This window comes from Mobula hypostoma, chromosome X1 (genome assembly GCF_963921235.1).
Source record: "Mobula hypostoma chromosome X1, sMobHyp1.1, whole genome shotgun sequence".
Lineage (NCBI taxonomy): Eukaryota > Metazoa > Chordata > Chondrichthyes > Myliobatiformes > Myliobatidae > Mobula > Mobula hypostoma.
Window position 1 is genome coordinate 11,972,287 of NC_086128.1, and position 27,727 is coordinate 12,000,013.

The following is a 27,727-nucleotide window of genomic DNA, read 5'->3' on the forward strand; positions in this document are numbered from 1 at the left end:
CCCTGGTTAAAACAGAGCTTAAACTAGAAAACCCTTAACTCTGCTGATTGGTGCAGAAGCACTGAACATATTAGATGAGGCACTCAGTGAAAGAAATCCAGTGTTTAACCACAGAAGGAAGCCAGATGGGAGCTACCCAGTACAAGGTTAGATCTGTAATCAGACCAGGGTGATTTGTTTGGTATTGCCCATGTGCCCTCTGTTCTTCATCAATATTTGGCATTTCATCCTCAAGACAGACAAGTAACATTGAAGTTGTTACATTTGCAGTAATAGAGGGGGCAAGCTTCAGTTAAAACAGTCCTCAGGCTCACAATTGGGTCAAATATCAACATTTATACCCAAACAGACCTCCAAGATGAAGCTATAAAATTCAGTTGCACTTCTTTTGGAGGTTCTTTTTCCAATACCCTGTGAAGAGCAGAACATAGTAGTTACAGAACAGGAAGCATTTATTTCAATTCAGTACTGGGTTTCATCTCTAACCTGTTTTCTTCCTTCCTCTCAACCTCAAGTACAGGGCTGCAAATGCCAACCTCAACAGAACAATAGTCAATTTACTACAAGGCAGCATTGTGTTTGATTTGGCCACACAAGTACATCTCAAGTAGACAATACTGGATATCAAGATGGAGCTGGAGTTCTAGTCATTTTTCCTCTTCCTAAGCAATGCTGAGGCCAGAGTTATTAAGTGATAGCTGGGGAAAAATTGAACACAGGACCTTTAATTCAGAGATGGGATAGGTCATGCTGTTATCCAAACAGCCATGGCTGGTATTGGAAGTGGTTACAATACAAAAGTTAACCAAATATTCCCAACTTTACAAATATTGCTACTCAAAGCAAATTACTAACAATCCAACTTTTTCATATTTGAAGTTATGACAACATTAGAACATAACTGTACAAGATATTGAAGAGATCACACTCAGGGAGTATTGGGCTCTGCTCTGGTCACCCAGCTTATAGGAAGGATGTCATGAAACTGGAAAGGGTGCACAAAAGATTCACCAGGATGTTACTGGGACTGGAGGGCAAGTTACAAGGAGAGGGCAAGTTAGGGGTGTATGGGGTGTCAGGGAGGGGCAGCACCTCTGGTGGGGGAACATGTCGCGTCCCTTTCAAGGCGGTTTGTCCACCTTTGGTCCCCACCTGGCACTCAGCTCTCACCTGTGGCTCCCCGTAGCTGTTTGCATGCAACAGCGGCCACACCCCGGGCAACGGCTTCCACAAGCCAGCTAAACCAGGTGAGGGTAGCCGACGAGTCTCAACCCTCGGTGAGATAGGGAGATGTCCATCTCAGCATGTGAAGACAGACCCCGGTGGATTGAGCAGACGAGACCAATGGAAGGTCCAACGGTCAAGAAGGCAGTCTCTTGTAGGCATTGTGGAACATGTAGAGCACAACTGGACACAGAAGACATCCTGGTCATCCACTGCGCCTAGTCCCATCTCCAGCCATCTCGACACTTGTCTTGTCACTGGTTCCAGATGGGAATTGGGAAGAGAGAATGAGGCTGATGCTGCGCAACTCTCCCTCATTTAAATCCAAATGAAGCACTAGTCTCGACACCATCATGGTGTCGAGGTCTTCATTGATGATGATGGACGAACACGGAACAAGAAGCTGGATAGACTGACTTCTCCCTCCTCCCCTCCACCACACCCCCCCAAAGGAGTATCGGAGGCAGAAGGATGACCAAAAGTGGTAAACAAGATCATGGGGGTGGGGGCAGTGTAGTAAGGTGGATGCCCACATTCTTTTTCCTGGATAGTACTCTAAAACTAGACGCCTCAAGTTTAATCTGCAGAGGGGAAGATAAAAGAAAGGGGACCCAAGGAGTAACACAGAGGGGATGGTTATGTGGAATGAGCTGCCAGAGAAAATAGTGGAGGTAAGTATAATCATTCTGCTTAAAAGACATCTGGACAGGTATATGGATAGGAAAGGTTTACAGGAATATGGGCCAAATGCAACCAGGTTAGATAGACGTCTTAGTCAGTGGGGCCAAAGGGCTTGCTTCCATGCTGTGTAACTCTGACCATCACTGGTATAGCACACAGAAGGAAAGCAATAGCAGATCCAAGACCAAACTAACCAAAAGATAATACAACTGCAAATACTATACAATTCAGTGTATCAGTCAGTACCAGATATCTGGCAATAAAACAAGATCCAGAGCCCCACTCCAACACCATTTTGAGTGTGTTAGTGTTACATTTGTGGTACTTGAAAAAAATTGGGGAAACTTACTAAGTGCCTAATCAAGATAAGCCAACAACTGGCGTAAGTGTTTCTAATATACAGGTCTTATCTCACTGAGATGCAGTAGATCAGTAAGGAAGCAATTGTCTAGAATTTGCTAGAAAGACCAAGGGGAATTTAATCTGCCTCACCAATGCAGCTGATAGCAAGGAGGAAAGCTTTAGACTACAGGAAGCCATGGTCTGGTTATTGGGCAGAAGAATGGCAAATGGGTGTCAATCCAGAGGAGTGGGAGGTGATGAATTTGGAGAGGTGTAACAAGGCAAAGGAATGTATGGTAAAGTGCACAGATACTGAGAGGAGAGGATGCTGTCTAAGTTGCATGCCATCTTGGTCAATGTCTCCCATCCACTACATAATGTACTGGGTGGGCACAGGAGTACGTTCAGCCAGAGACCCATTCCACCGAGATGCAGCACAGAGCGTCATAGGAAGTCATTCCTGCCTGTGGCCATCAAACTTTACAACTCCTGCCTTGGAGGGTCAGACATCCTGAGCCAATAGGCTGGTCCTGGACTTATTTCCTGGCACAGTTAAATAGCAATATGTAAATTATTTATGGTTTTATTACTATTTATTATTTATGGAGCAACTGTAAAGAAAACCAATTTCCCCCAGGATTAATAAAGTATGACTATGATGAACCTCAGTGTAGGCTCCCTGTTATAGATAGCAGGACAAATTGATAAGCTCATGTTTTTTTTTAAAAATTGCATGAGATGCTTTCCTTAAAGTCAGCCAAGGCACAGAATAGAAGTGCAGGCTGATTATGATAGCACTGTAAACAATACTAGTTTGGCAGCAGCTGAAGGATTACATACCATTCTGGTCACATTCCAGTGCAGTCCTAACTCTAGAGGCTGTGAATATATTGCTGAGTTTAGAAAACAGTAGTTACAAGGAAAGATTATTGCATAAAACAACCCTAGCTCATCAAGGAGGCAGAGGAGACTTAAATGAGTTGTTTTAAATTACAAAGATCTAGACAGTAGAAATAGGAAGGATGCATTTCCCTTAGCAGCAAGGTGACGAACCAGAGGGTGTAGTCTAATTATTCTGCAATTATCTTTAAGAGGAGAGATGAAGAAGCTTTTCCCCACCCAAAGAGTGGAGGTCTACAACTCACTGCCTTAAAGGGTGGTGGAGGCAGAAGCTAGTCTCATTGGAACTATACTTGAAGAACTAAACTGTAAGATACCTTGCAGCACTGCCATTAGACCAGGAAACCTTCACAAATGCCAAGACACAAGCCAAATGGCTTCTTTCCGCATCATAAATGTTCTACAATCCTAGAATCTGGTAACCTGTGGACAGGAAGAATTGCCCAGTGAAATGCCACAAGTTGCTGTACAATTTGGACTGCTGAAGTGCAGAAATTGCCTTTTGCCCACAACCTCCCAGCTAGTAAAGAAATAGTTTAGCAAGCAAACACTAATGCAACTTGCTGTAGCATCAGGGCTACATATTTGTTTTTAAAAATGAAATTTTACTACTTACAATGTCATCTGGTCCACACTGTGGATTCTCATTCCTGCAGGTAGTTAGAGTGTTCCTATTCTTTAATCTTCAAATCCAACTCACTCAATTTTCTTCTCAGGTTGCTCATCCATCCTCACATCACATTGGTTACAAAGGATTTGTTTACCAACTAATAATTATTTAGCAAGATAGCAGATGATTCTTTATAAACACACACATACATCAGTTTGGAAGTTACCCCCCCCCAAAAAAAAAACAAGAACAGCAAACCTCAAAGCCAATAAAGTTTAATCAAATTTGAGACTGGAAAATGCAAATTTTAAAAAAATACAAGAAATAGTGGATCTACACAAAGTATAACTTCTTTTCTCTCAAAGTTCTGGTGGTCTTCAATTCAAAAGGTCAACTGTTTCTTTGGGTAGACAATGCCTGACCTGCTGAGCAGTTCCAACATCCCCCTTATTTAACAAAATAACTCCCCTACTTCTTTTTCTCAGCAGTGTCAGCAAGACATAGGCAACATTCAAGCATCAGTGGCAGGATGAGTAGTCAGGGTGATGATCAGGAAAAACAAACAAACAAATTGGGGGGGGGAGGGGGAAAGAGAAGAAAAATTAAAAATTGCAATGCATAATATTAAAAAGAAATAACTATATTGATATACTACTCTCAACCATCAGGTCATCCTAAAGAGCTTTATAAGTGCAGGGAGCAGCAATCAATTTGCGTCCATTAAGTTCCCAAGCACAGCAAACAAAACTATTCTGAGTTACTGGGTGAAAGATACACATTCTCCCCAGGATATCAAGAGGATGCCCCTGCTCTTCTCTAAATAGTGTCTTGGATCTAGTACAGGTCAGTGGTTGGAGCTATGATAACCAGGCCAATATTGTCATAAAGTGAGCTCTTGGAACACTGGCCTTCATAAATCAAGAGTTGGGATGTAATGTTGAAGCTGTGAGGCCACATTTGGAGTACTGCATAGAGTTCTGGTCACCCTACCTACAGGAAATACAGTACATCAATAAGCTTAAAAGTGTAGAGAACATTTACAAAGATGTTGAGGATCTGACTTATAGGGAAAGGTTGAACAGGTTAGGACTTAATTCCCTGGAGTGGAGGAGAATGAGGGAAGATCTTAGAGGTATACAAAATTATGAGGTATAGACAGGGAGAATGCACGCAAGCGTTTTCCCTTCAGGTTAGGTGAGACTAGAACTTGAGCTCACAGGTTTAGTCATAGTCATACTTTACTGATCCCGGGGGAAAGTGATTTTCGTTACAGTTGCATCATAAATAATTAAATAGTAATATGTAAATTATGCCAGGAAATAAGTCCAGGACCAGCCTATTGGCTCAGGGTGTCTGACCCTCCAAGGGAGGAGTTGTAAAGTTTGGTGGCCACAGGGAGGAATGACTTCCTATGACGGGGTGAAAGATGAAATATTTTAAGGGGAACCTGAGGGGGAACTTCTTCAGGGGCTGTGCCATTGTGGAACGAGTTGCCAGCAGAAGTAGTAGATGCAAGTTCAATTGTAACATTTGTTTTGATAGGTACATGGATTAGAGGGATATAGAGAGCTATGGTCCAGCTAGATGGCTCTAGGCAGAAGATCATATTGGAACAGACTAAATGGGCCAAAGGGCCTGTTTCTGTGCTGTATTGCTCTATAATTCCTTTGCTGAGAATTATCTTTATCAAGAGATACTAAACTGGTGGTTCTTTATTCTCCAAGTCAAAAAAAAAATAGGGGTGATTGGTTTCAAGTTCCTGGGTATCAATATCTTTGAGAATCTATTCTGGGCCCAACATACTGCTGCAATTACAAAGAAGGCACAACAGCAGCTATCTTCATTAAGAGTTTGATGGAGTATTGGTAGGTCATCACAGACCCTCACAAATTTCTACAAATAGAATGCTCTCTACAGTACAACTGGTTGCATCACCGTCTGATATGGAGAGGGCACAGCACAGGATCGGAAAAGCTGCAGAACATTTTAAAACTCTGCCATTCCATCATGTACATTAGCCTCCCCAGTATCCAGGACATCTTCACAAGGAAGCATCCATCATTAAGGACCCCCATTGCCCAGGACATGTCCTCTTCTCATTGCTACCATGGTGGAGGTGGTAGATGAGCCTGAAGACACACACACCCCCAACATTTCAAAAACAGCTTCTTCCCCTCTTCCACTAGATTTCTGAATGGACCCATGAACACTTCCAAAATATTTTCCTCTTTTTGCACTTTTTTAAAAATATATATACACTTCTTAATATAATACAAGTAATAAAACTAAATTACAATGTACTGCTGTCACAAAAATAACAAATTTTACTGACATACGCTGTGATATTAAACCAGATTCTGAGATATAAAGATTCTGAAGTGGTATATGAGAGGGTGGATGTTGAAACACTTTCATTAAAAGGAATCTCAAACAAGAGGATGTTGTTTCAAGTTTGCGAGAATGCTGTTCTTGGACTACAGCTCAGCATTCAACACCCTAATTCCCTCCAGGCTCGACAAGAAGCTCAGAGACCTTGGCCTTCACCCTGCCTTGTGCAGCCGGATCCTGGACTTCCTGACAGATCACCAACAGGTGGTAAGAGTGGGCCTTTTCTCCTCTGCCCCTCAACGCAGGTGACCCTCATGGCTGTGTCCTAAGCCCCTCCTTTATTCTCTGTATCCCATGACTGTCACCACCCACACCTCCAATCTGCTAATTAAATTTACTGATGACACTACATTGATTGGCCTAATCTTAAATAATGAGGCAGCCTACAGAAAAGAACTCATCACCCTGACACAGTGGTGTCAAGAAAACAACTTCTCCCTCATGATTTTTTTTGGGGGGGGGGGTCCACAAAAACGAAGGAGCTGGTTGTGGACTACAGGAGGAATGGAGACAGGCTAACGCCTATTGACATCAGTGGATCTGGGGTTGAGACGGTGAACAGCTTTAAGTTCCTTGGCATACACATCACCGAGGATCTCACGTGGTCTGTACGTACCAGCTGTGTGGTGAAAAAGGCACAACAGCCGTCTGAGGTGAAAGAAGGAATTTGGTATGCCCCCCCCCCAAAAATCAAATACTTCTCTACAGGGGCACAATTGAGAGCATCCTGACTGGCTATATCACTGCCTGGTAAGGGAACCGTACTCCCCTCAATCGCAGGACTCTGCAGAGAGTGGTGCGGACAGCCCAGTACATCTGTAGATGTAAACTTCCCACGATTCAGGATATTTACAGAGACAGGTGTGTAAAAAGGGCCCGAATGATCACTGGGGACCCAAGTCACCCCAACCACAAACTGTTCCAGCTGCTACCATCCGGGGAACAGTACCGCAGCATAAAAGCCAGGACCAACAGGCTCCGGGACAGCTTCTTCCACCAGGCCATCAGACTGATAATTCATGCTGACACAACTATTTCTATGTTATATTGACTATCCTGTTGTACATAATATTTATTATAAACTACTACAAATTGCACATTTTATAACAAAGACTTTTACTCATGTATGTGAAGGATGCAAGTAAATTCAAGCAGCATCAAAACAGAGGTAGTTCAAAATTTCTTCTCAGAGGGTGCTCAGTTTCTGGAATTCTCTGCCCCAGTAGGTGGTGAGTGATCAGGGAATTGATGACCCAAGGTTAAGTATAGCATTAGATTATTTCACAGTTCCAACTCCAAGTAACCCACTTCCCCCATCACCTCCATTACAAATAACAACCCACAATCACTGGGAGGATGAAGATGAGCACCTTAAGTTTTAGACAGCTCTGCATCTCTTCTAACCACCATCGTGCCCGAATACTCAAACCAGAGAGCATCAATAGTACAACTGCAATCCAATTGCCCTGTAGCAACCAAGCTCAACCCATCTTTAAACAAAAGACAGCTTACAAGGGAATATTAAAAAATAAAGGACTCGCAAAAGAAAGGTGGGAAGAACCACACCAAGTAAAATACTAACAACAGGAATTCTGCAGATGCTGAAAATTCAAGCAACATACATCAAAGTTGCTGGTGAACGCAGCAGGCCAAGCAGCATCTATAGGAAGAGGCGCAGTCGACGTTTCAGGCCAAGACCCTTCGTCAGGACTAACTGAAGGAAGAGTGAGTAAGGGATTTGAAAGCTGGAGGGGGAGGGGGGATGCCCTTTCAAATCCCTTACTCACTCTTCCTTCAGTTAGTCCTGACGAAGGGTCTCGGCCTGAAACGTCGACTGTACCTCTTCCTATAGATGCTGCTTGGCCTGCTGCGTTCACCAGCAACTTTGATGTATGTTCCGAGTAAAATACTAATGTTTTTCAGCTCATTATTATACAAATAATTTAATATTGCCATATCAGTTTCAGTACAAACACAAAGTTGAGTTTCATATGGCCAAGCCTGTACACTGCTCAAAACATGTGTCAATTAACTTCATTGTGATAGTGTCTAACCCATGTTTCATGCCCTGGGGCCAAAATTTATCCTTCAAATCAACCATTACTTAAAGGCAGACAATTATCTGCTCATAATCCCATCTGCAGGAGCTTGCTGACTCCAAATTGGGTGCATTGGGTACACTGCAATAGTGCTTCATTATTGCTTGGAATGTATCAAGCCACCATAGTAAAGCAAGTCCTTTTTCAAAGTACAAACTTTTCAAAGAGTTATATCATCCTGAACACACTTGCTCCATGTTCTTATTGTAGCCGTTCTTGAACTTGTTGGTGTGGAACTTCAGGCTTCTATCCCTCTTGCCCAATGGAAGCTGGGAGATGGTGGGGATCTTTCATGGATGGTGCCTTCTGAGGCCATGCCTCCTATAGATTATTCCAATGATGGGTATGTATTGGGTCAAGTTCACTATTCTTTGCAGCTTCTTTTCTTCCCCTACATTCAAGCTGCCACAGCAGACCATAATGCAACCAGTCAGGATACTTTCCGCAACAAATCTATGGAAATTTGTCAGGTGTTCAGTGACATAAAACATCTTCTTCCAATCTATTGCTCCAATTTTAAATACAAAATGATTCTCACTTGCAGTGTCTACCTTGTCCAGAGCCTTTATCAGGGTTTCAGGACAGTATACGAGCACATTGCCTGCTCAGCATCACACTTCTGCTGTTGGCTCCAGGACACTCTCCCTTGAAAATGCTAAGTTCTAAGCTTTACGGGGACCTTCAATGGGGCTGCTGCTTTCTATACTTGCAGAGAGCTTCTACGAGTACTGGTCATTTCCCCACCCTACACCTAGCCAGCTCTGATCTGTTCCTCTTCCCAATGCTATTATCCTGTTGCCCATCTCCAGTCACACTAACAGAATGTCACCCACATCAGTAGACTGAGCAAATCTCAGGAATTAAGATTTCCTCTCAACATCTCTTCTGCCATCATATTCTCTTCAATATTTCAATCCCTCCAGCTCAGTATTCTGCCTCCTCATACCTAGCCCTTTGTACTCAGATATGGTGATATTGCGAGGGGGGGGAAGAAAAGACAAATATATAGGCAGGAGTACAAACTCACTGCTCCCACTCCACCTCTTTGTTCCCCATTATCTCTGCCTCAAAGGCCCCTTTGATAATCCTTCAGTGACACTCAGCCAGTGATATCCCACCTAATAACCGCATTCTCCAATTCTCTCCTTTTATGCTTCTCCCCCTCATTCAGACCTAATGTCTTGGCTACTGATACTCATGTATTCAGATGCTCAAGTGTTCAGTAAGTCAAACTGTAAAGCACACCGATTAGGCTCAGCTAACGAGTATGGAATTTCTGACCTCTTCCAGTTGCCCATATCTCAATAATCAACATGAAGGCATCCCATGGATTACAGCCACTTGGAAAAATGTTATTGTTACACAGCCCAATGGCAGTTTTCTGGGTATCATGAGGAGATGAAAAAAAATAGATAAGCTTTACACAGAGAAAGTAAATTCCAAACTACAAGGATTTGAGCTCTGTTTTCTCTACTGCAACCCTCCCCCAAGGAGTCTGGAATATTGGCTGAAAGATATGACATCATTGCAGAAACCAGTAACAGCAGCAGAACAAAGAACTCAATCTGGCAGCCTTAGGATTTTAGTAGTGCCAGACAGACAGATTTGCTGGACTATTGATTACTTTCATAAATAACAAAATATACATTTCATTTTGTTTTGGAAAATGTTACACAGCTGTTTGATAATTTTCCAGTGAGCACAACGAGTTTAAAGGAAGCCAGAAATACACAAGCACTCTCAACACCAGCTCTTATATAAAATGACCCATGTTGCTGGCTACTAGTGTCTTGGATACCAACACTGGCTCTAGTGACACACCTGGCCCACAGTTCAGACCCCAACCATACTCTGGCTGCATGCTCTGCTCTGCTCGCATTCTAGACCCCGGCTCACATTTTGGACTAGTGTGCTGGACTGAATTTGCCTTATGAAAACTTATTATTAATTCATTTATTATATTGTAATTTGTCCTCTACTGTGCCTATTGACTTGTTTATTATTTATTGTACTACCCGGCACTGTTTTGTGCACTTTATGTAGTCATGTGTAGATCTGCAGTCTAGTGTAGCCTTGTGTTGTCTCACTTAGTCTAGTGTAGTTCTGTGTTGTTTCATGTAGCACCATGGTCCTGGAGGAATGTTGTTTTGTTTTTACTGTGTACTGTATCAGTAGTTTATGGTCAAAATGACAATAAAAAGCGACTTGACTTGACTTAAGGATCGCTTCAGCCACTGTTCATTCTGATATTGCACTAACTCAATGCACTGCAGTAAAGTGACCTGTATGGATAGCATACAGTTTTTCCACTGTACCCCAGTACATCAGATAATAATAAACCAACTTAATTTTATTTATGTCAAGTTTTCAAAAGTATTTTTGGGAATAAATCTGAACTTTAAAATGACACTCATGAAACTGGACACGAGTATTTATAACAATCTCAACAATTTAGTCTCTTCACGTTTTCAGCATGGGAGCTGGCTGAGAATCTGGAGGCTACAAGTGACTAATTAGCCTGAGACTGTTATTCCATTAGCAAAAAGCAACTGGCATCATAGTGATCCAATAAAATGTCGCTGTGGCTGCATGCAAACAGTCTGAGGAAACACTCAGCTCATGGGCTTATTACTTTCCTTCTGACACATATGGAATCACCTTTAGAGCAGCACTCTTAATTTTTTAAATGACAAGCCCAATACTCAAAGCAGGCAACACACATCAAAGTTGCTGGTGAACGCAGCAGGCCAGGCAGCATCTCTAGGAAGAGGTACAGTCGACGTTTCAGGCCGAGACCCTTCGTCAGGACTAACTGAAGGAAGAGTTAATAAGAGATTTGAAAGGGGGAGGGGGAGGGGGAGATCCAAAATGATAGAAGACAGGAGAGGGAGGGATGGGGCCAAGAGCTGGACAGGTGATTGGCAAAAGGGATATGAGAGGATCATGGGACAGGAGGTCCGGGGAGAAAGACCCGGGGGGGGGGGGTGGAACCAGAGGATGGGCAAGGGGTATAGTCAGAGGGACAGAGGGAGAAAAAGGAGAGTGAGAGAAAGAGTGTGTGTATAAAAATAAATAACGGATGGGGTACAAGGGGGAGGTGGGGCATTAGCAGAAGTTAGAGAAGGCACCTGTTTGCAAGTCCTACCCCTACAGCCCAATGGAAAGTTGCCAAGCACACAAGTCCCCAGGTAATGAAAACAATGTTCAAAGTACTGAAAGCAATCATTATATATGTATAGAAGATCAAAGCGAGGTAAAAGCTTGAGCTAACTTTTTTTTTTAAATCACCATCCCCAAAAGGGAACTATATATAAAACAAAACGTTGACTACCTGATACGAAGGTAAACTTTAGCAACTGCATCAGTTGCCTGTGAAGCAAGTTTTGGACTTTGATCTCGCAATGTTAACTCTGGTCATATTGGGAACCAGAAATATCTTTCTCTTCATAGCAAATAAAGTAATCAAAACACATATTGGCCCACCTTTATAAACATCAAGTTTCAGGAACTTCTGCATTCTTTCCAGCATCTGAATCTCAAAAATATATTCCCTGGTTCCTCTAGCCACTAACCTTTCTTTGGCTATATAGCCATTGCAATAGACTTACAATTCCTTGTCTTATTTGACTCAGTTGATCTCGAGTCAAAGATTCAACTTCAACGTTTTCTTTTGCAACAATTCAATCAAATCTCTCAGCTAATGCGATGGAATACATACTCATCTCAGAAATAATAGCTCAGACTGCCAAATCCATGCTTGGAACAGAATTGCAAATCAAGTACAATGCAGAAAAAGACAGGGGAAAAAAAATCCACTGATACAACACTTGCAACCTACTATAGATGTGCAGCTAAATAAGGCTCCAACTGATGTACAATATTTGAGGCATTCCCAAATGCAGGCAATGCATTTGAGATTTATATTTTAGAAAGATCACTAAATATTTACTTGTTCAACAATACAATGTTCCAGATCTGATGACCTTCCCTGTATTTGCAATTCTTCAAAATAGGAAAGTGATAACCCAGCTCCTCTGTACTGTTGATAACAGTTCAGGGAATTTACAGTGGAACACAACTAACTCTTTACTTTCCTTTAGATATTATAAAATACTAAGTTACTGTGATAATTACAAGGCTGTTGAACTGTTACCTTTGCCTTTTACGTGGCAATATGGTATATTTATTATTGCTCTATCTTGATTACAACACGTGAAAACATAGCTCATGCACCATTTAAGATGACTGATTTTTTCTTCCCATTTTACCTCCATTTAAAAGTATTTTCTTTGCTCAACTATTCCCCCCCCCCCCCACAACTCATTTGGCCTGTGCAATTTACAATTTCCCCAACAGGTCACAGCCAGACTGACAGATTCCAACCCTTCTTGTAGCTTGTACAAATCCAGCTTATCAGAGAATCATCAGCCACTATTCAACAGCACTAATTCTTTGTTGCAATTCACAATTTAAGTCAGAGTCATACAAACTAGTCCTTTAGCCCACTATGTTGATGCCAACCTTCACCTTTCTATACCAATCCCATTTGCCCATATTAGGACCGCATCCTACTATACCTCGTCTACTTAAGTGTCTAAGCACTTCTTAGAAGTAGCAATAGCATCAAATTCCACCACTATAATTAAAGTGCTTCAATCCAGCAACATCCTGGTCAATCTACTGTGTGCTCTCCCTAGTGCAGCAACCAGAAATGTGGTCTAATCGGTATGTTGCAACTTTACAAAACAACACCCAACTCAAGTTATATGCCCCTACCTATGAAGGCAAGCATGCTATTACACTGTCTTCACCACTCCAACCAGTGTTGCCATTTTCAACACAATGTTACATTCTCTATTTAAAAAACACCCTGTTTGTGAGTTAAGATGAAATTCAGGCTAAAAGTATTGTTTCATCCCTTGTTTTTGACCTTTAAAAAAAAAGTAAGTTTGTTGGTCTCTTCAATATTTCCCCACACAGCTTGTACACACTCTAATCCAATTCCAAGGATGAATGAATCTTCTTAAATTGTCAAAAAGATTACACCTTCCTTTTCTGGAATTTAAAAGTGATCTTAGCAGACTACACAAGGTTTGAAAGATCTTGACAGGGTAGAGGATATGCTCTCATACTGGAGTCTAGATGAGGGGACATAATTGCATGAAGTGGGTCAGCCCATGAAGCCCTAAAGGAGGAAGTAATTATTTGAAGACCAACTCTCCTAAGAATTCTCAATCCAAAGACCTTCAGTGCCAAGGAGACACGGAGTCAAAGGTTATCAAGTCAAAGAAGGCAGGACTGAGAGTAGGATCAATTCAGGCATGATCTATTGGAAGGCACAGCAGCCCAGTGAGGTGCATCGCTGGCTTCTGCTAGCACTTCTGATGCTCACTCCTGCTGAAACAAAGATCTCCAGCAACAGACAAGAAACATTTTGTTGTTGGGCATGGAGCTTGGGATTTTAGGTTGGGTACACAGTGAGGTAGGCAATTCAGAGCCATGTTTCAAGAACAAATGAATTCTCAATTCACTTTCAATTTTAAATGATGCTACAATTCTACAATTCCACATACTATTACCAGCCAGCAAGTCTAGAAAGGGTTGTTATTCGTCTTTTGAATGTACTCACCCAGCTTTAGAAAGGTGGCTAGTGGGCAATCAGATCACTAAGTGAAACGACAAGCCACTGAAGGGGCATGAAAAGACAATGAACACTTCATGGTTCAGTCATCTGACTAACTCAAAATAAAGAATATATGAAAACCATCAGCCTCAGTGGAATCGCAGTGGACTCAAAGTTATCTGTCAAATGTGGGATTGTGCTCGTACAACTTTGAAGTGAGGTGATTAATTTGGAATATTATACAACAATCAATCGTTGAACCAATGGTTCTCATGGCAATGCTGAAGAGACAAAACAGAAACAAATGTCAGAGCTCAGAACAATTTTAGTGCATGCCAATAATGGGATTCCCTCAATGATTCTTGAACATTTCGATGAGATTTGGATCCCACTCACTACACACAAATCTTAGGCAAGCTTCGACAACAGATACTTTAATTATGGGAACATTTCCAGCAGTGTGCAGCTAGGGAGCATGCAAAGTGGGGAGGGGGGGAGTTGGAGTAGTATGAAAGAGGAGATTGGAACCAGTAAGTGTTATCAATCACTTCAGTAACCAGATATCTGACCCATAGCCAAGATAAGTAAATATTTGAGGGTGAAGGGCAGGGAGGGGTCCTTGGTGGAATTGGAAAGTGCCCTCCCAGCTCAGGCTCTTATTCTAAACACTAGCATGCCTCTAAAAATACTAATTTTATGTGGTAGAATAAACAATGGTCAAAAAAAAACTTATGGCAAGTGTTGGCAAACAGTTCAAACACAGCTGCCAGATCTAGTTTCCCCTTTACACCACCCACAAACTTGGTGTAAATTTCATCAGCTACAGGTGGATCTTAAAATGTCTCCTAACAGCTTGAGTACCAATCCCATTATTCAGTAAGGTTCCAGAATTCAGATCAAACTGCAGAATATAGGCATCTGTTAGTCTCATGAGACCATGGATTTACGCCTTGGAAGGTTTCCAGGGCGCAGGCCTGGGCAAGTTTGTATGGAAGACCGGCAGTTGCCCATGCTGCAAGTCTCCCCTCTCCACGCCAGCGATGTTGTCCAAGAGAAGGGCATTAGGACCCATATAGCTTGGCACTGGTGTCGTCGCAGAGCAGTGTGTGTTTAAATGCCTTGCTCAAGGACACAACACACTGCCTGAGCCAAGGCTCGAACTAGCAACCTTCAGATCACTAGAAAAACGCCTTAACCACTTGGCTACTCACCAACACTGCAGAATATAGAAAACTTGTATCTATTAAGCATCAGTGTTGGGCTGTAGTGATCAAATTATACCAAGTCACTTCATCCAAGGATATGCTCCCTACATGGTTTGCAGAAAGTCACCTCACAAAAGTGGAACTTACACAGTAAGCATATATTTAATTCCAAGTTCCTGTTATTGAAAACATAACCACTCAAATCACATCTACCATCCCCTTCTATTCCTCTTTTGATATAGTAAGCAGTTGAATCTTGGAAATCATCACAACCAGCAGTGACAGGGAGGGTGGGGAGGGTGGAAGATTACTGAATAGTGATCAAAAAAACTGTAATCCATAAGTATTTCCAAAATTTTCCTCTAGTCCAAGGATAATCAAAGATAAAAATGCAATATTCATTATAGTATTGATAACTTTGTACAATGAAGTACTCAAATCCACACTTCCAATGTGCATGGCTCAATAGACTGTCAGCAAACATATCAGGAGATTTAAAAACAATACTACAGAAGAACATTGCAGCTTGAATAAAGAATTTATGAACTATCCCAATATTTAAAAAGGAACAATAAAACTGCAGTCAAATAGTACATTACATCAGAAATTGCTGAGAACCTCTTCAACCAGAGTACAATGAATCTGTGGAATCTGTTACCACAGATGGCCATGAAGGCCAAATCATTGGGTATATTTGAAGCAGAGGTTGACAGGCTCTTTATTGGTAAGGGTGTCAAAGGTTGTGTGGGGAAAGAAGGCAGGCAGGAGAATGGGGTTGAGAAGGATAATAAATCAGCCATGATTGAATGGTGAAGCAGACTCAGTGGGCCAAGCAGCCTAATTCTACTCCTATGGCTTATGGTCTGGCAGCATCTGTACTAACAGAAATAGAGTGAACATCACAGGTTGATGACCTTTCATTACAACAGTTCTGCTTCTCACTCCACAGCTGCCCACTCACTGAGTGCTTCCAGCATCTTCTGTTTTCATTTCAGATTTCCAGCATCTACAGCTTTTGCTTTCAAAAACCTTTACAAGTCATTCTTCCTTATCTTCTACTTCCAAAATAAGCTCTCCAAAATAAAGGAAATTTGGAGAATGCATTTGACAAAAAAAAACTTTTCACATTGAGATGCAGGTGGAGAGCAACTTCCACCTCGCTAACTAGGATTCTCTATGGCTACTCAAAGTGAAGACAGAACATTCCAGATGGCATTGGGAACCAAGGCCATGCATCAGAAGCACATGGAGGCCCTACTTAAGTACACCACCTCAAACTATCCATTTGCTCCCCTCCTTCCCCGTCAGCCAATACCCACTCAATCTGTGGACGAGTCCAAGGTTTTCATAACAGTCTCGTTGACTAGGACTGCCCAAGAAGCATGGAACAGCACTTTTCACATCTTCAGCCTGCAAGCACTTACTGAGTTAAAGACACTGTCCAGGCAGAGATAACTTGCAGATCAGTACGAGTCCAGTGATTTCGCCAACTTTGGTCAGAGGGATACATTCCTGATCACATCACTTCAGGATTTGCTCCTTCACCAATTATTAGTTAAACCAAAATGGATCAGAGCTCTCTGATAAACTCACCCAAAAGAACACATAAAATAAAATCAATGGGATATCAACTGAACTTTATTCGGTTATTTTTATTAATACAATAAATAAAAGCAAATAGTCACAAATTGCTAGGTTAGGCATTTACCAAAACACACTGACGAGTGCTCAAATCAGTCACTGACCACACTTCTCTCCAGACCCACCGATTACTCGCCGACAGATCACTCCAATGATCGACAGCGGCGGAGCATCAATGGGAAACGCGGACGCCACGTGCAGCTGACAACGAAAGCAAACAGCAGACCAATCAACGCCCCTGACGCCCAACGGGGGGCGGGACTATGAGTCCGCTCCAACAGCGTGGGGCTGCGAACTCCGATTGATGGCGGCACCTTGTCACTCAATCACGGTTGGATCCCCCAACTTTCTCCTCCTCCCCTAAGTCCCTTCCCCCTCACCTTTCGAACGCCAGGCGGACGAGGAATATGCCGATTGCCAGCGGGAAAGCGAAGTACAAATCAGCGGCCTGAGGGTATTCGGCGCCATCCGTGTTCTTGAGATCGGCCCAAGTGACATTGTGAGGGAGCCAGAACCTCTCGTTCCAAAACCAGGCTGAGAAGCCGACCATGTTTGGATGGATGAGCCGAGTTCAGGCTCCTCTTCCTTCTCCCACTCCAGCTCTCTCGAGCGGGGCGGTGCAGAACCGTTTAATAACCAGTAGCTGACGTCACCCAGAAGGGGCCTAGCCCTTTTCAACGAACGTCATCCACGCGAAGAGCTGCCTTGTGGCGCTGCAAACCCTCTCCCGCTTGATGTAGCTCGCCGGAAGCTGTTACTGAGATCCCTGCAATATATGAAGTATCATTTATCGAGTCAGGTAACTTGCACTGGCCCTTCTTGGTGCTTCACTTAAATTTGAGCATCTCGATAATCTATCAAACCCCAAAGAAGTAGAAGTCTGAAATAAAAACACGGAAAAAATCTGGGATACTCGCCAAATCAGGCACCATCTGTGAGGAAAAGAAATAACGGTTCAGATCTGTGTGTTGCTTCTTTACATGACCCATTACTATTTATTTCGGCCTTCAGCCCATCGTCGTTCGGAAGCAGCATCATTTACTGGTTCTCTTTCCGCAAATGTTTCCTGCCCTGTTGAGCGTTTTTCTCTTCTTTTAAGTAAAATTCTAGTCTTAATTTGTCATTTATCGCCGCTAGCTACATTGCATAAAATGTTCAAAAGAATCGCTGATTTATGGACTGAAAATATGTACTGGAAGTTCTTCTGATTAGAGCTTGAGCTTTTCAGTGTAAATTTGTACTGGAGCTTGTGATCTTCTAATTTGGAGGAAAAAGTGTATTTATAATCACAAAATTAAATTATACTCCATTTAAAAATGTAATGGAGCTTTCATTTATGTAAATATTGCATGATTTTCAGGATTTTCCATGCTAGTGGAAGAAGTTTTCATGACTACCGGAGTTAACTGCAATTCAACTAATTTAAAATAGTATGACCAACCTCTGTATCCTCTCCAAAATCCTTGAATATTGTCACTTTTGGAATCACATACCTTTCATTACAGCAGCTCCATATTTGAATATCTCTAATTGGGCATCCATCCCACAGCAACAGGGAAACAGCCCCCTTCAGATTCACAAGTTACATAGTCTGTGATTTGATAAACTGTCTCTTCTCATTCATATCAGCATGCCTGCAGTCTTTGTCACTGTTCAAGAAAGAAAGCAAATTTTTTTCCAAGAAGCTGTTTAGTATCCAGTATTGGTGCCAAGAGAAATAGAAATATTCAGCAAATCCCACTTTCCACTGTCTATCTTGTGCCTTATTAGGTACAACACAAGTGCTCATTTGTTTTTTGTGTGTGCAGCCCTGTTACCTGTCATCTATGCCCCCTAATAACAGCTTTTCTACTAACATAAATACTGTAGGTCCTTCCTTTTCACCTAATGTTGACCTCTGACAATTTTATGCAGCTCAAGTAAATTTCACTTCAGCCTTTTCTGTTCTAAAGGAAACAAACCCAGCTTAGGAAATCTTTCCTCAAAGATAAAATTCTCCAGCCCATGTCTTTGTAAATCTCTTTGATGCTATCACATCCTGTCTGTAATGTGGTGAGCACAACTTATAATACTGTAACTGTAGTCTGAATGACATTGTGTACAATTTGAGCATAACCTCTCAGCTCTTAAATCCAGTACCAGAAAAAATGGTGTATATCTTATTATCTACCAACGCTGCTAACTTCAGTAACCGGTGGGCAGGGCATTCACTCCCTCCGATCTTCCACACTTCTCATTTTCCTACCACTTATTATGTCCGACCTGTCTGTCCATCTCCAATGCATTAACTCACAAAAGTAATCACATTGTTCTAATGCCTCTCCTGTTTGCAGTTTAGTGTGGCTGCCTTCACCTTTTACCTATTCAATTGTAGCCAACAAGAGCATCATAAGCTTCTAACGATCTATGTGGTGTTTATTTCCACACATATGTGAATGAACTCCCATGTCCTGTCCTCTGTACACTTGAGGACATCCAAATCCAGTATCCCAAAGTACCAACTTCCTGTTACACATCACCCTGTCCTCACTCATCTATATTTGCTCCCATTTGATGATGCTCCTCTGAAGCCCATGGGTATGTGTTGTCATAATAAAGAGGCTTTACAAAATTCAATTATTGTGCTATCTGTCATCTAGTGTGATTGGTGATTATAAAGGTGGAATTTGTGCTAAAAAAAAGATTAACAGCTTTGTCGTTCTTAAAATTTAATTGGAGGAAATTTTAAGGAAGACAGAGCTGTTAATCTTTGTTTTTTTTTAACTACAAATTCCACCTTTATAATCACCAATTCCACCCCCATCATTGTTTATTGTCTTGGGGTTGTCTTTGGCTTCTGTTTCCACAGGATAAAGGATAATTTAGCTTCCACTTCAGTTTTGTAGGTTCTGAGGTGACTGCTGAAGCCATTGTGAGAGACAAAACTCAGCATGTCAGGCACCATCTATGGAGGGAAATAAACAGTTTTGGGCTGCAGCCCTTCATCAGGACAAAGAGCTGCGGTTTCTTCCACAGAAAGGGGAGCAGATTCCTGAGGGTAGTTTGTGAGGCAATCTGCTCCTTCCACCAATTGTACAGGGCCGCTGTCTTTTGCTGATGCATGGACTCAGTGCTTCCAACACTATCTTGAAAGCACCCTTTCCATATCATGGGCTAGGAATTCCAAAAAGTCAGTGGAAATATGCAACATTCACAACACACTGGAGGAACTCAGCAGGTCGGGCAGCATCTGTGGAAATGATGAGTCGATGTTTCGGGCCGGAACCCTTTGTCAGGACTGAAGAGGGAAGGAGCAGAGGCCCTATAAAGAATGTGGGGGAGGGTTGGAAGGAGAAGGCTGGTAGGTTCAGTTGAAAAACCAGTAATTTGAAAGCGGAGACACATTCCCAGGAAGGAGAGGTGGCTGTGGTAGCGGGTCTGGGTCAGGACCTGGTCGAAGAGTCGGAGAGAGGCAGAGATCACAGAGGGGGAGCAGTGAGAGAGGGTCTCACTGAAATCCCGTCGAAGAGAGGATTTAAACTTCTTCAGGGTAGGCATACCTTGAAGAGACTTCGCAGCAGAGTGGAAATATGCATTTTTTCCAAGGAGAATTTGAATACGTCCTTGAATCATTTCCTCTGTCAGTCCAATAATCCGTTCCTATGGCAGAGCTCAGAATAGATACCTCTAATCTGCTGTGTGACTGGTCCAGTTAGTTTCTGGTGAATGGTGAATCCTAGAATGTTGATGTGGTGAACTCAATGTTCACCACATAGAATGTCAGAGAGAGGTGGTCACACTCAACTTTGTCAGATATTAGGATTACCTGGCACTTTTATGGTGCAGATAATACTTGCTACTTATCAGTCCTTGCTGAAATGTTGTCTAGGTCTTGCTGCACACTGAAATAGTCTGGTTCATTTACTGAGAAATTATGAATGGAATATTAGAAACATAGAAAACCTACAGCACAATACAGGCCCTTCCGCCCACAAAGCCGGAACCTGGCCTTACCTTAGAAATTACCTAGGGTTACCCATAGCCCTCTATTTTTCTGAGCTCCATGTACCTGTCCAGAAGCCTCTGAAGAGACCCTATTGTTTCCACCTCCACCACCGCTGCCGGCAGCCCATTCCACACACTCACCACTGTCTGTGTAAAAAACTTACCCCTGACATCTCCTCTGTACCTACTTCCAAGCGCCTTAAAATTATACCCTCTCGTGATAGCCATTTCAGCCCTGGCAAAAAGCCTTTGACTATCCATAAAATCAATGCCTCTCATCACCTTATACACCTCTATCAGATCACTTCTCATCTTCTGTCACTCCAAGGAGAAAAGGCCGAGTTCACTCAACTATTCTCATAAGGCATGCTCCCCAATCCAAGCAACATCCTTGTAAATCTCCTCTGCACCCTTTCTATGGTTTCCACATACTTCCTGTAGTGAGGCGAACAGAAATGGGCACAGTACTCCAAGTGGGGACTGACAAGGGTCCTATATAGCTGCAACATTGCCTCTCGGCTCCTAAACTCAATCTCATGGTTGATGAAGGCCAATGAACTGTGTGCTTTCTTAACCACAGAGTCAACCTGCGCCGCAGCTTTGAGTGTCCTATGGACTCTGACCCCAAGATCCCTCTGATCCTCCACACTGCCAAGAGTCTTACCATTAATACTATATTCTGTCATCATATTTGACTTTCCAAAATGAACCACCTCACATTTATGTGAGTTGACTCCATCTGCCACTTCTCAGCCCAGTTTTGCATCCTATCGATGTCCCGCTGTAACCTCTGACAGCCCTCCACACTATCCACAACACCCCCAACCTTTGTGTCATCAGCAGATCTACTAACCCATCCCTCCACTTCCTCATCCAGGTCATTTATAAAAATCACCAAGAGTAGGGGTCCCAGAACAGATCCCTGAGGCACACCACTGGTGACCAACCTCCATGCAGAATATGACCTGTCTACAACCACTCTTTGCCTTTTGTGGGCAAGCCAGTTCTGGATCCACAAAGTAATGTCCCCTTGGATCCCATGCCTCCTTACTTTCTCAATAAGCCTTGCATGGGGTACCTTACCAAATGCCTTGCTGAAATCCATGTAAACTACATCTACTGCTCTACCTTCATTAATCCTCCTTCATCAATCCTCCTTCATCAGAGAACATCCTTACTTCCGAGTTTATGACAGAAGAAGGATCATCGAAGAAGGTTGGTCTCAGGATACTGCCATGAGTAACTTCTGCAGCGATCTCCGAGGATCGATTATTTGACAACCACGGTATTTGAGGTATGACTCCAACCTTTACATTGTCCCTTGATGCCTTCTGAGTTTAATTTTACCAACTTTATAGTGCATCCATGAGGATGAGTTAAGTGGATAGCGTGATTTGAAAGGTGGTTATTCTGCAACTTCAGGGACAGGGAGTCAGAGAAAGAATGGATGATCACCAAAAGAGGAAGGGAGGCAGGAAGGAAGGAAGTCAGAGAAACCTCAGAGTGTTTGCACTTTCAAACCATTTCTCTATGCTGAAAGATTGTAGAAATGGAAATAACTCTAAGGAGAGCAGCCAGAGCCAAGGTCATGGCACCGTGGATACACAAGGGGGAAGGTGTAAGTGTTCAAGGGTGATAGTGGTATGAGACTTAATAGTTGGGGGAATAACCAGGTGCTTTTACTGTGGATCCACGGTAGTGTGTTTCCTTCCTGGCACCAGAATCAAGAATGCAACGGAATGGTTGCAGGGTCTCCCTCTCTCTCTCTGGCTATCCATCTCCACTCCTCAGAAAGGAACAGCGTGTGCGTGAATGGATTTTAGGTGAGTAGGGGGTTGCACAGGTCCAGACCCACTCTTTCAACATCCCCTCCCCAATCCAGCGGCATGGTGGGGTCCAAGACGGCTGGGGGAAGTTCTGTTGCAGTGAATGGCCAGACCAAGCTTCGATGCAAGGGATGCCCTTTCCGCGCTTCACGGCACGTGTTTGCTAGATGGCCGTTGACCCTACAAAAGGGTTCATCCACCCTTTGACAGGTCTTGTTTTTCATCCTGCAGGGTGTCTAGCCACCCTCCTCACTAGGCAAGCCTGGTGGAGGAGCCGGTTTAGTCGCCGACCACCCGACCATGCGACAGGTAGTACTGGGTTACACGGTACCAGTAGCACTCAGACGAGTGACCTGGCCAGGTTGCAGGCTATTGTAAAGGGGGAGAGTAAACAGCTGGAGGTTATTGTTCATATTGGTACGAACAGCATAGGTAAAGAGAGGGATGAGGACCTGTAATGTGAATTTAGGGAGCTTGGTATTAGGTTAAAAAACAGGACCTCAAATGTTCTAATCTCTGTATTAGCAAATGTAGGAAATGGCAGATAGGTCAGATGAATAGGTGGCTGAAGGGATGATGTAGGAAGGAGGGCTTTAGACTTTAGGATGATCAGAGAAGGTAGGACATTACAAGTTGAGCAGGTTGTACCTGAACTGGAACAAATTTAATATCCTTGTAGTGGTTTACTAATGTTGTTAGGAAGGGTTAAATTAGCTGGGAAGAAGAACACAAAGTAGATATGTAGTTGGGGCAGAGATACAGGCAAATATAGAAGAAAAACTGAGTCAGTCCAGAAGACAGATCAAACAGGTGTGAAATGATACATGGGACAAACGCCAGGCAAATTGCATTGGTTTTAATGCAAGGATTCTGATAGTAAAGCACCTGAACTGAGAGCATGGATCAGCATATAAGAATATGAATTTGTTGCTGTCATAGACACGTGGTTGAAAGAAGAGCAGGACGAGTAACTCAACATTCCAGGCTACAGAAACTTCAAGTGTGACGGTAGGTAGGGGGATGTGAAGGAGGAAGTGGCATTGCAATGTTAATTAAGGACTTTATTACTGCAGTGATGAGGGAGGATATTCTAGAAGGTTCTTCAAATAAGGCCACATGATTAGAAACAAAAGGAGGGGGAATCAATCACTTTGTTATACTACAGGCCTCCTAAAGGTCAGTTAGAGATAGAAAAGTAGATTTTCAAGCACTGGATCCCCACAAGGCTGTGTGCTTAGCCCATTGCTGTTTACACTGCTAACACATGACTGTGCAGCCAGATTCAAGGAAAACCTGATCATTAAATTTGCAGACGATATCACAGTGGTGGGGCTCATCGGCAAAAATGATGAAACTATGTACAGGGAGGAGGTCAAACACCTAGAGAGCTGGTGCAGGGATAACAACTTGATGCTTAATGTCACCAAAACCAAGGAGATGATCGTCGATTTCAGACGGTCTCTGCCTGAGCACACACCCCTCAGCATCAGCGGCTCCACAGTGGAGAGAGTGGAAAACATCGAGTTCCTTGGGGTGCAGATCTCGGACAATCTCACCTGGTCCAGGAACACCACTGGGATTGTGAAATGGGCCCAGTAGAGATTGCACTTTCTGAGGAAGCTTAAGCAAGCATCACTCCCCACTAATATCTTAGCTACATTCTACAGAGGCGTGATTGAGAGTGTGCTAACCTTTTGCATCACAACCTGGTATTCCAGCTGCAGTGCTGTCGACAAAAAAGCCTTGCAGAGCGTGGTTAGGGGAGCAGAGAAGGTTATTGGGGTCTCTCTACCTTCTGTCCAAGACCTCTTTCAGAGTCGATGCCTCCAGAAGACACGGTACATCATTAAAGACCCCTCACACCCTCTCCATGAACTATTTGTTCTTCTGCCATCAGGCAAACGTTACAGGAGCGTCAAAACTAAAACCACAAGGCTACTAAACAGCTTCCTCCCACAGGCAGTCAGACTGCTAAATAGCTGCTCCACCTGACTCTGCTTTGGACATTTTAAATTTGCACTGGGCACTTATAACTGATTTAACTGGCATGTGGCTGTTCTGTTTTACTATTTATTGTTATGTTTATTATTTAGTGTTGCGTTTGTTATGTTATGATTGCACTGCTCCTGAAAAACGCTGTCTCATTCTGCCCTGCAGAGCTGATGTATGGTTAGAATGACAATAAAGTTTTTTGAATCTTGAATCTTGAAATCACAGTGAAGCACAAGAATAATAAGGTTTAGTAGTATGGTATTTCAACTTCCTCAGTATTAACTGGAATCACTTTCAAGGTTGCAGAGGGCTGGAATTTCTGAACTTATCCAGAAGAGCTTTTTGAGCCTGTACATAGATAGTCTAACTGGAAAAGGGGTGGGACTGGACCTGATATTAGGAATGTAGCCAGGTGAGTAGTCAAGAGTGTTTTGGGTGAGTATTTCAGAAACAGACATCATAAGTTTTGAGGTAGCTATGGAAATGGATAAGAGTAGACCAGAAATTAAGGTCCTGAATTAGTGGTGTTGTGGGCAGGGTGGAGACTGATTTCAGTCTGATTTCAATTTCATAAAGCAGGGCCTAACAAAGTTAGACTGGAATAGCTACTGTAGGCAAGTCTACATCCTACAGGAGGGAGTTGTTAAAAAGTTAAATAGTAATGGTCCAGGTCCAATGTATTCTTTGAAGGGTAAAGAAAACAAGTTCAAAGAGTCTTGGATGTCAGGGGATATTGAGGATTGGATAAAGCTAAAAAAAAGGAAGCATATCACAAATACAGAGAACTGAAAATGAAGGGAGACACAGGAGATTGCAGATGCTGGAAGGACTCAGCAGGTCTATCCCTCCATAGTTTCTGCCTGGCCCATTGAGTTCCTCCAGCGTTTTGTGTGTTGTTGGAAACTTAGAGATACGGCGTGGAATAGGCCCTTCTGGCCCTTCAAGCCACACTGCCCAGCAACCCCCAATAACCCTGATTTAGCACTAATCTAATCATGTGACAATTTACAATGACCAATTAACCTATACGGTACATCTTTGGGACATCTCAAAGTTCTTCAGTACTGTTTATGCTTACCCTTTATTTCCCAGTAGCCAGCTAATCTTCTGGCCATCACCAGTATGTTACCTCCTTCACTGTGAGCTTCTATTTTCCATGGTACTCTTTGATGTGGCACCTTATCAAATGCTTCCTGAAAGTGTTAAGATATCCACAGCAGATGTAACTTTTTCCAAGAACTATCTAATTGGTTAAAGATTACCCTTTCATAAAACTATGTTGACTTTGTGGAAGTGCCTGACCATAACATCTCTAATATTTTTTCCTACAACAGTTGTCAAATTAACTGATCTGCAGCTTCCTGCTTTCTGTCTCCATTTTAGAATATAAGGCATGTATTTGCTATTTTTCAAACAAATGCAATTTTCCACAAATCTAGGAAATTTTGGAAAATTAAATCAACTAACTTCCAGGCTACTTCTTATAAGACCTGAGGATGAAGTCCATTAGGACCTGAAGAACTGTGAGTCTGCAACTCCAACAATTCATTCAGTAGCACTTCCCTGATGGTTATAATTTCACTGGATTCCTCCCTCTCAATTGCTAATTTGCAGCTATTTCTGGGATGTAACTTGTATCCTCTATAAAGAAAGCAAATACAAAGGGTGATTGATAAGTTTGTGGCCTAAGGTAGAAGGAGTCAATTTTAGAAAACCTAGCACATTTATTTTTCAACATAGTCCCCTTCTACATTTACACACTTAGTCCAGCGGTCATGGAGCATACAGATCCCTTCTTTGTAGAAGTCGGCATCTTGGACCTCCAGAAAGTGGTCCACAGCAGGGGTGATTGATTGATAAGTTTGTGGCCTAAAGTAGAAGGAGATGAGTTATACAGCTCTCGTTACATGCACATGTAGTTCAACTCTTTGAGTGATTATGCAGAAAGTTTGAAGTTAATAACTCATCTCCACTATCTCCACTCATTTCCAAAGTATGCTCCACTACCACTGGACTAAGTGTGTAAATGTAGGAGGGGACTATGTTGAAAAATAAATGTGCTAGGTTTTCTGAAATTGACTCCTACCTTAGGCCATGAACTTATAAATCACCCCTTGTACAATATGCCCTGTTTTATTTAGACCTGCAGTGTACTTGTTCATTATTGTTTATTCTGCGAGCACTATTTCTATAAAATAACACATCTTTCTGAGATCCTTATCATCAAAGGAACCAGTCTTCTGCCAATTAGTTCATTCCATGTGATATCAAGAAATGACTGGCATATCCACTGATCTCAATGGTGTTAGGCAAGATGGTGGCTGTAGTATTGAAGAAGACAAATCCAAAACTAGCTGTACCTTTAGCCAGCCTGTCCCAGTACAGTTACAAACATTGGCACATATTTGACATTGGGGAGAATTGCCTTGCCATGTGCTGTCCACAAATCGTAGTAAAAATCCATCTTAACGTCTGTAGTTGGATAAATGCTTGAAGCTATTGCTAAGGAAGAAATAGCAAGACGGCTGGATAGAAATTGTTTCATCAGGGAGATACAACATGGATTGCAAGAAGGGCATCTATTTGACAAATTACTATACTTTTTGAGGATATAATGAGCATAGTGGATAGAGGGGAGAGAGTTGATGTTGTATACTTGGATTTCCAAAAGACATTTGATAAGGTGCTTCTTGAAGGACTTATCCATAAAATAGGGATGCAAGGAGTTGGGGGTAATGTATAAGCATGGATGGATGATTGGTTTACCAATAGAAGGCAGAGAGCTGGGATAAATGGGAGTTACTCTGGTGGTGAGCGGAGTGCCCTGGGGTCAGTGTTGTGCCCTCAACTGTTCATGATATACATTAATGATTTGGAAGAGGGGACTGAGTGTGGCATATCTAAGTTTGCTGAGGACACTAAATTGAGAGGAAAAGCAAGTGGTGCAGATGATGTGGAGAGTCTGCAGAGAGATATAGACAGGTTAAGTGAGTGGGCAAAGGTCTGGCAGATGGAGTACAATGTTGGTAAATGTGAGGAAAAATAGAAGATCAGATTATTATTTAAATAGTGAAGGATTTCAGTGTGATTTGTGCAGAGGGGCTTGAAAGTACTGGTGCATGAATCACAAAAGGTTGGTTTGCAGGTATAACAGTTCACTGAAAAGAAAAATGGAATGTTGGAGGGATTCCATTGCTAGAGGGATGAAATTT

The 27,727-nt window shown here is 42.5% G+C and overlaps 2 protein-coding genes across 4 annotated transcripts in view; one reads left to right on the forward strand and one right to left on the reverse strand.

Moving 5' to 3' along the window:
• The window catches only part of cers5 (ceramide synthase 5), a 132,131-nt gene extending 114,124 nt beyond the window's left edge, over positions 1-18,007 (reverse strand). For both annotated transcript variants that reach the window (XM_063037017.1, XM_063037016.1), the window contains exon 1: positions 17,094-18,007. In XM_063037017.1, the coding sequence (XP_062893087.1) occupies positions 17,094-17,263 (170 nt within the window). In that variant the 5' untranslated portion in view covers positions 17,264-18,007. The remainder of the gene's footprint in view (positions 1-17,093) is intronic.
• The window catches only part of LOC134340131 (STE20/SPS1-related proline-alanine-rich protein kinase-like), a 121,110-nt gene continuing 110,764 nt past the window's right edge, over positions 17,382-27,727 (forward strand). For both annotated transcript variants that reach the window (XM_063037014.1, XM_063037015.1), the window contains exons 1-3: positions 17,382-17,512; positions 21,863-21,991; positions 23,463-23,531. The gene's annotated coding sequence lies outside the window, so the exon portion shown is untranslated. The remainder of the gene's footprint in view (positions 17,513-21,862; positions 21,992-23,462; positions 23,532-27,727) is intronic.